Here is a 9,420-nt window from a genome sequence, read left to right on the forward strand (position 1 = left end):
CTTTTAAATTCTAATTCAGCTTGCATAAGAACTGTTTCTTCAGCTCACCAATTGCACGGATGTTTGGCCTGGGACCTCAGTCACAATAACTGGCCAACAAATCAGAATGCAACAGCTGGTGGGGAATACAGGCAGACCGGGCTCTACTTCAGATGCAACACTGTCATTGAAAGTAGGAAGAATAAAACTCCTTAATACCAATATAATATTAAGCAGCAGGCACTTCTTTATTGCAGCGCTGGGTGCTAGATGGAATTTTCACAAATCAAGCACACCCCATGCTGATCCTGTTGTTACATTTACGCACAAAAATTACAAGGTAGTACACTCCAGTTACAATGATTGGTTAGCAATTTACATACAATTATAACATCTGCAGTGTTACTCTCTTCTGTTACTATGCTTGCTCAAAAGAAGGGTCTTCACGATCTGTGGCTGTGTTTTTTAGTGTTATAATGACTACGATGAGGTTAGTTCATCCAAAGAACACCCTAACCTTATTTTGTTGCCAAGTTTGCTGGCTAGATATCTACCTTGCCAGGTTGTCAAATAACCCATCCTATATAAAATAGGCCTTTATTATTTGCTTTGGTTATGGTCTAGAAAGCAAGGGCTAAGGCTAACATGTTACAGAGAACAGGGACTTCAGGTAACACAGCCTCAGATTTCAAGTAGTACAGCAACCCATGCTAACATAAAGCCTAACATCTCAAATCAAGATGTTCCGATGTTCCCACAACTGTTTCACAAACAAACAAAATATAGAAAGATTCAGTAAAACTTAAGATAATCTGCAACAACATGAGCACTCAGAGCTGGTATAACTTTTGATGTTTGCTCCTATGTGCTTTGGCAAATGGAGATGGAAAATGCTTTTTTCTTAAACTTGATCTGATGTTAACTCGACAGGTAACTTGGCTCACAGTGCCAAGCTTAAAAATCTAGCAGTAAGGAATACTCAGTAAAACTTAAGTATATCCCGTACAAAGTAGACAGAGAAAAGCACTTCTTCAGTACTGACATATGCCCCATTTTAAAAACCTGACATTTTCTGATTATCTTAAGGTACATTAGACAGATGTTAGACAAACTTCATAAATATTTATTTATTAAAGCAAACAATTTCCTTTTCTTAAAATACGTGCTAATCAGGAAAAATAGGTTTGTGCATAAATATAATTTTTACTTTACAGATTTGGAAAGAGTTTGCATAGATTTCACAGTGGTCCATTATTACTGTCTAAAACAGCCTATCCTCTTGAAGTATTTCAATACTATACGGAACGCTTTGGTTCATACTGAATATAGTAGATAGAACAATACAAATAAAACTGTAACAGGATTTTATGACTTACTGGAATAGCTAATCTTCAAGCTGAAAACAAAATGTGTTTGCAAGCAAAGATAAATAAGCCTTACCATTTTTTGGTCTGAACAAGGCAATAAACTTTTCAGAACTCTATGGTTTTCCATGATGCCTTGTCTTGTTTTCATTTGCCAAATTTTCAGCTGGAAAAATTCTGAAAAATCTCTGCAACTTCCAGCCAGTTCCGAAAACAGGACAGTCCTTTGTCTCTGATCTGTTTTCTTCCCTTGTCAGTAATAACTTCTCCAGTTTGTTTCACAATCACCAGTTTAGGAATTGCTGTTATGTTGTATTTCTTCTTCAGATCACTGAGAGGGGAAAAAAAAATAAAAAGCAAAACACACATTAGGGAGCATTTTAAGAAAACTCCTAGTCTCTTTGATGAAGGGTACTCTAGTCAGGATACATGGGAGAGCAGAAGTGATGACTGCTTGGGCTTCCTCAGAGCTTGAGGCAGAGCACTGGGCAGTATAGGGAGATAGACTACGTAGACTACGCTGCAGCTGAGAGTTCACATGGTGAAACTTAGCTCAGGGACATCAGAGCTGTAGCACCCTTCCTGCTGCCTGTGATCTTCACAAGAGCAGAGATTGGCTCTACACCATAAAGAGGTCCATTGATAGGAAGCGACACACCCACCTTGTTTTTACTAGCCAGAAACAGCTATCTTCTGGACCCTTTTCTACTTGACAGGAGGAAGATCTCAATTAGCATTAGACATTTATTCCTGTACCAAGATGTTCAAGCGCAACAGTCCCATACAGCTGCTTCAAATAACCTCCATTAAAGCATGGTGAGTAATTCTTTAGTGTAAACAGAAAAGACTGCAGAAATACCTTATGCTCCATTAGTAAAACAGGCCCTATACATATAAAATGTAAGCAATCAAAAGATCTGGAATAAGGGCCACCCATCTAAGTTGTCAAAGAACACATTTTCAACTCCTCTGCCCATCACATAGACAATAGCAGCTTTTCTCTATGTCAGAATATAGAAAACTCCAGATAGATTACAAATAACCGTCTTAAATAGCCTTTTTATAACATAAATGTAGTTATAATAGAGTTTAAAAGTTAAAAAGCCATACAGACAGTGATGTTCCATGAACAAAATCAGGATCTATTCAAACAATTGACAGAGGCAACCGAGGAAAAAATTCATAAGAAAAGACTCCTGAACAATGAAAATTTAATGGGATCAAACTCAAGATACATCTTAAATAAATGGATTATTAATGCTGGAAATAAAAATGACATTCAGGAAGGGAAATCCTAGAGGACACAAAACATCCAAAAGGAAACGAAACTACTTGCTGACACCAGCGCATGGTAAACAAGAAGGCATGACTAATTACACACACCACAGAGATGAAAGTGCACAAACAGCAGGTTCTCAGCCACACCAAGTAGTAAAATAGAATTCACTGTTTGCGTAGATGAGTTGGAAGATCGGAGTTAAGGCAAAAGGAATATGTAAAAGAAAGAAAATCAGAGAATAACGCATAGTAAGCAAAGTGGCAAAACGCAAAACATTTCCAAGGAAAATATTAACAGCTATGACACTGTTTGTTACAGGACAAAGTAAAGAAGAGGAAAAGGGCAAGACACATCTATCTGCTTTGATAGAAAGATGGTATCTTATATACAAGAAATTTAACTCACTTGGAAGGGTGATGCTTCAGTGCAAATGAAAAAATAAAATTCAGAATACAAATAAGCCAGAAAAAACAATGTTGAGACTACAACTTAATCACTAGCACTGACAACAAGTTTTTGGCATGAATCTTAAATTCACAATAGAGGTAATGAAAAGACAGTCAATGACTTCTGAGCTCATTAAACACCTCAGTGGGCATCAGATAAAAGTCAGGGTTAGTTTTGGAGAGTGCTGCTCAACAGGAGGAGCCTCGAGTGCTACCAGAAACTCTAGAACCAGTTCACTGCTCCAGCTCCACACAAGAAAGAAAAGGCGGAAAAGAATGTGTGAAGTTCCCTGCCATGTTTATCAGGACACTGCAAAATCTAATTTGTTCCAAACACATGGAAACAGCAAAAGCACTACTCTCACTAACACTAATATGTCCAAAGAAAGAAGGAAAACATTTTTGACTGATGGTCACAAAGTCAGAACTACCCAAGGTGTTTCCTCACCCTTCCAAACAAAGCTAAAAAGTAGAAAAAAAATATTACCTACTTCCTACCATACCACATTATTCACAGGTGATCCTTGGCACATCTATTTGTTATACTAGATGTGCATATTAGTCATGAATGAAACAATATCGATAATAATTAATTCATAATGTTAATTTTGGAAGGCAAAAGTTAAAGCAAATATTGTCTAGCGCATCACCCACACAAGTAATAGTCCACAATTTTAGCTTCAGGAATGCAAGCTATGGTGACAGACATGCCAGTATCTAACAGGAAAAATAAGGAACATAAAATCGAAACCTAAGGTGCAGGTTGTGCAGTCTAAAAGGAATCCCAGAAAAAATGCAAAGTTTTGAGGAAGAGGTCATGTGTTTCAGAAGGGGTACAAGAAAACTATAGTGAACTGCAATGGATCAGCTAAAAGTAACAAGCTCCCCAAAACAAATGTGATCTGTTGTAGCAAAAATTACCTCCCTGCATTGCTTTATATCAAAGTGAGCAGAAATTGAGCACCTTAGAAGAACCTGAGGATAGAGGCACACCTTAGAAGAACCTGAGGATAGAGGCACAACAAATAGTACTAATGGAATACCCAGATTCCTAAATGTGAAATACATTATACTCAAAGCAAAAACTAAACACAAAATGGAAAGGTAGTGCCTAAGTGCTATCACAACAACCAAGAACATCAGCTGTGTGATGTTCAAATGCCAAAGAATTTTGGCTGAGAATAAAAAAAAAAAAAAAAAAAGATTTGCAGACACTGTTAAAGAATACAAGACACTTATAGACATTCTCTGTGACTTCCTGGAAAAGCGGAGGCGTTTTAAAAATAGAGAAAATAAGTCTTGAGTGAAATACTGGCCCAGAGAAAGCATTCCTGAAATGTCTTTCCTTCTGTGCTTTTCCTTAAGTAGAAACATCACAGGTGAAGGATGCTGCTCTGCCATTACATTGATTGAGCAGTAATGCAGGAAATATTACAGAAGCAACAGTAATATTGTCTAGCAGGAGGTTTGCTTTCTCACTGAACTCAGAAGCAAACAACCAAAAATCTTCCTAGACCTTTTCAAAGTCTACAAAAACAGGAGAAAAAGAACATTTCAAAGATGGTTCATACGGAAAACACATAAATGACTATCACATCCTGTCATTTACGACAAACACCACAGGTGGAAGATGCATTTAACTGGTTCAGCAGACAATAAAAGCTTAACACAACAGTAGCAGTCGGAAGCAGGACAGTAGGAAACAGAAGGTAATTTGGTATGAAGACTGGAACCTAACACTTGGCTTTCCTAAGGGAACACTCCAGCACTGCATTTTGTTTACACAGCAGGGCTAAAAGCTGATGGTAAAATGACCGGAAGACTGCTTGAATGGACCTGAAGGTGGCTCAGAACAGTTCTGCAGACAATGCTTCTTTACCACTGTACAAGTGCTGACCAAAATGACGTTAAAACCTGTTAAGATCATACTCTCCTACAGGGATCTCATATCCTGTGACTTACCTGCACAAGGTACATATGTGCAATGAGACTAACTCCCATGACAATTTATGAAATCACTAACCATAAACAGAAACATCACACATCCTACAAAGGGACCCAATTCTCTTACGGTAAAACACAGTGATGTAACTAATGACATTCTTCAAAATCAGTCGTCTAGCTATTCCTGGGTAAGTGTAAAGGTACATATGGCATCTTACTGACTTGAAACACCTAAGACCCAAACAGACCAAGCAGAAGAGGAGGTTATAATAAAAAATAGCTATTGAAGACTTAACAAGTAACCTTTGTACCAACACAGGCAATCTCTTAGCCAAATTGCTTGTGATGTCAGACCTTGGCCATGCAGGTTAGAACATGAGAGGTCAACCTTCATTTTCGCGTGAAATACTAAAAAGATGAAATTAAGATTGGGACAAACTTACAGTTACATGGGGCTGTGTTTTAGATCTGTTACCAGAATAGGCAATAGATCTTAACTACTTGGATACTTTCTCTCTTCTCCTTCCGCCTTCCTTTTTTAGCCTCCTCTCCCCCTGCCATATATTTCTCTGGGTGCCAGTCCACCCTCATACCTAAAGCTTCATAACATAAGATGTATTATTTTCCTTTTTCAGGAATTCTTTGGTATTCTTACTTTCATTAAGGTGCACAAGACATGAACTCAGGTACATACTTCTCTATCAGGCAGCCTGCATGAAGTAGCATATGCTGAGCATCACGCAGACAGCACCACCTTTCACAGCAGGGTTCAGTATAAACACATCAGTGTGTCTTTGTGCATTATAGTTAAAATATCGATCCCCATTTACTAACATTTGTTGATGTAGAATGATTGGAACAACTAGGTTTGAAAAGGCCTTCAAGATCATAAAACACAACCACCACCCCAGGACTGCCAAATCCACCACTAAATCATGCCACTGAGGGCCTCATCTACACAGGCTTTTTTTGAATGCTTCCAGGCAATTCCACCACTTCCCCCAGGAAGCCTGTTCCAACACTTCACTAACCTTTCAGTGAAGACATTTTTCCTAATACCCAGTCTAAACCTCCCTTGGCACAGCTTGAGGTGGTACAGGTATGAATGCAGGCTATTTCTTACAAAAACAGAATTCTTCTCCAATAAATTCCATGCTTCCTTTTGTGAAGTGTGTTTTGGATGGCAAATTTTAAATTTATTTCAGCAATTACACCTTCTTTACGTAGTCCACAAAAGAGCAATAAATTTGAATTATTTACAACAGAGCCTTACAAATATTAATAAATAAAAATTAATACAAATGTGACTGTTAATAAATGTCATTAATCGTTAATTTATGTTAACCAGTTTTAAAATTATAGTCTACCTTACAACTTGTATCCAGCCAGAATTCTAGTTTGGTTTAATGAACACACAACTACCTGCTCTACATCTTCAATGATTCACCAGTAACCCTGAAGCCAAACTACAAGTTAATTCAACCTAAATACCTTGAACATTTCCACACAGCCCTTTGTTACATCCAAGAGACAGAACTCCTAAAACATTGCCTTTTCATATACCTCTGCACTTTGTTCTTCAGTAAGCCCATTCAAATAATATGATCTTGCAGTCATCTGTGATAGGACAAATCATGTTTCTCCACAGGATTCTGAAGGGTGTTATGGGCTGACACAGAAAAGCCAATTAAACTATCCCTGTACCTCCATTCCACATGGCTTGGGCAAGAGCAGAGTCAGAAATAGACCCCTAATCCCCAGAGGCTGAAGCTGTAAGCGCATTCCCATGGTCTATACGGAACAGCTTGCTGGATGCTGTAACTTCAAGTGCTAGGTTTCTGCCAGGAAACTTGCCTGAATTCTACTAGAATTAGTAGATACCAAATAAAATTACTGCCTGGGGAGCCTTTGGAGAACTGTGGAAAACAGCATTGCTATCTCAATCTAATTTTAAGTCAGTGGAAACTGTCATTAAAAAGGCATAACATTAATTGCCTGCTGACATCCAGGAATGAGCCAAGAAAGGATGAAATAGCTCCTGGCTTCAGGCATGAGGTTGCCAAAGTGCACTGATAAAACAAGATTAGTAAGCCTGTTCCACACCACGTAGCTAGCATGTTACACAGCTCTACCTTGGGTGGCACACAGGAATGGATCTAGAATTAAATGAACACTAGAATAGAATTCTTTGTTAGAACAAATCTTGCTGTGAGTTTAACTACCCGGTTTATGTTTAAAAGTCACATTAACTCCTTGACTTTGATGTCATCTGTAACAATGTTCTCCACAACCTACTTACACATTATTTATGGGGGTGATGGGAGAAATCCCCTTAAAGTACATACATGTACTTTCAGTCCCTAGTTATAGGCACTTCAGTAGCCTCAAACACCTTACCTGCTCCCCCATAATCCCATCTATACTTCTTGATACGAGCTAAATCATGCTTCTGACAGCCACGCAAATGAGCCTGCACCCTTAATTTACATAATCAAAACAGCTGATTCTTGATATTATCATTCACCCTGTTACTTTTCATCATCTCCTTTCCTTTTGCTATCCTGCTGAGCAAGTTGCCTATAGAAATGCCCCTTTAGGGACCTATGAGCAAGCGAATTTCATCCTAGCTGCCACGTGCATTTGCCTCAGCTACACTGCAGCTGTTAGGATGTTTCTTTTTCATCTAGCTTACCTGTATCTGCCCGAAACTCTCCAGTTTGCTCTGCTCTCCTCTAAGCTGTAAAGCTACAAGTTCTGCTGCTTCTTCACTTGCCTTTTCTCCAGAGCATTAATAAGCTAGACAACTCAGAACAACCTAAACAGCAATTACTGCTGTGCTGAAAAACAACCATTTGCCATTATCTTTGACTCACTGTTCAGGTCATCTCAATATGCGGAGTCTTTATTAAACCTTCTTCAAAGCTCTTTTAAATCCTAAATTAGCTACACAAACCTAGTTTTCCTTCATCGCGTTCTTTACAGATGTCAATAGACTAAAGCCCCAGTTACTTCTCCGAAGCAACTAAGCTGTTAGTTCAGCGCTAGTTTGCGGCACACCTCCGCGGGAGCCCAGGCAGGTCCAGCTAACAGCAGCCGCTGCCACAGGGCAGGAGGGAGGCAGGACTGTTCCGACTGGGCGCTGAACAGTGCGCTCCCCCGAAAGGACCCCGGTGGGGCCCGGAGGCAGGAGTAGATCAGAAGGGCAGGCGGCGGTCCCGCCGAGCTTTGGCGACAGGGACTTCGTAGTCACACCTCCCTACTGCTAAAGCACCCGCACTCCGGAGGAGGGTGTCCGCAGACACGCACCCCCCAGCCGCAGCACTGCGCCGGACCCTGGCGGGCCGGGGGCCGCTGCCGCCGGTACTCACTGTTTGTAGGGGTCGTGGAAGGGCAGGGCCAGCCAGTCCCCGTGCATGGCGTTCATGTAGCCTGCCATGTCCTCGGCGCTGTGGTCGGAGGAGATGAAGACGACCTCGAAGGGGGCAGGAGGGTGCTTCCCCTCCAGCAACTCCTTATAGAAGTCGCAGAGGATGGGGGTGAAGTCGCGGCACGGCGAGCACCAGCCAGCGGAGAAGTACAAGCCCACGACCTTGTTTTGCAGAGCCTCCTCGGGGTCCACGCTCTGGCCGTTCTTGCTGACCAGGAGCCTCCCGCTGAACACATCCACCATGTTGCCGCCGGCCGGCCACGCGGGACGCAGTGAGGCTACAGGTGGCACCGAGGGCTGCGAGTCCAGGCTGCTGTCAGCGAGCCCCCGCGGCGGCACCTCCGCGCTGGGACCAACCTCTCCGCCGCCGCCGCCCCGACCAGACGGCTCACGCCGGTCACCACAGCGCATCCCGGAGGGCTTCCCCCGCCGCCGCCTTTATAGCGGTCCGCACCGCCCGGGCCCGCCCGCCGATGACTGACAGCGGCCTTCGCCAATGGCCGCGCCGGGAGGGTGTGGCAGCGCCCCGCCCTGCCGGGGCCGTCGGTGCCCGGAGTGCCCGACCAGCTGCGGCGGGGCAGAGCCCGCGGCCCCGGCGGCTCCAGGCAGCGCGGCGGGACGCTGCCCGCCGCCCGGGGTCCGCCGGCAGCGGGGTCCGCAGAACACAGTGGGGCGTCGGTGATTGTGACAGAGCGTGCGACGTGGCGCCGTGCCCCGCGCGGCCTTCTCCCGCGAGCCGGGGCCCCGTCCCGGCGGGCGGACCGTGTGCGGTGCGGTAGGGTGAGGGGTCAGCGTCGGCGTGAAGTTACCCCTGTGGTTACGCGGGTTTGGGCACAGTGACAGGCGCGCTCCGCCTCTATCACCTGCGGACACGCTGTTGTCTTACAAGGCTATTGCGAAACAAGAGGTGTGACCTAGAGACGCTCTGGTGGTACCCCACGTGGGGCGCTGCGTCCAAATCTGGGGCTCCAACACAAGAGG

General features: G+C 43.0%; 1 protein-coding gene across 1 annotated transcript; it reads right to left on the bottom strand.

Annotated features, from left to right (window-relative positions):
• Nucleotides 1–203: 203 nt before the first annotated feature.
• Nucleotides 204–8,866, bottom strand: NXNL2 (nucleoredoxin like 2). Its single transcript, XM_065662097.1, has 2 exons — nt 8,381–8,866; nt 204–1,674 (listed from the first exon to the last, which is right to left on the bottom strand). The coding sequence occupies exons 1-2, from the start codon at nt 8,848–8,850 to the stop codon at nt 1,506–1,508; spliced, it is 639 nt and encodes a 212-aa protein (XP_065518169.1). The 5' UTR covers nt 8,851–8,866; the 3' UTR covers nt 204–1,505.
• Nucleotides 8,867–9,420: the final 554 nt, after the last annotated feature.

Source organism: Lathamus discolor, chromosome Z (assembly GCF_037157495.1).
Source record: "Lathamus discolor isolate bLatDis1 chromosome Z, bLatDis1.hap1, whole genome shotgun sequence".
NCBI classification, from domain to species: Eukaryota; Metazoa; Chordata; class Aves; order Psittaciformes; family Psittacidae; genus Lathamus; species Lathamus discolor.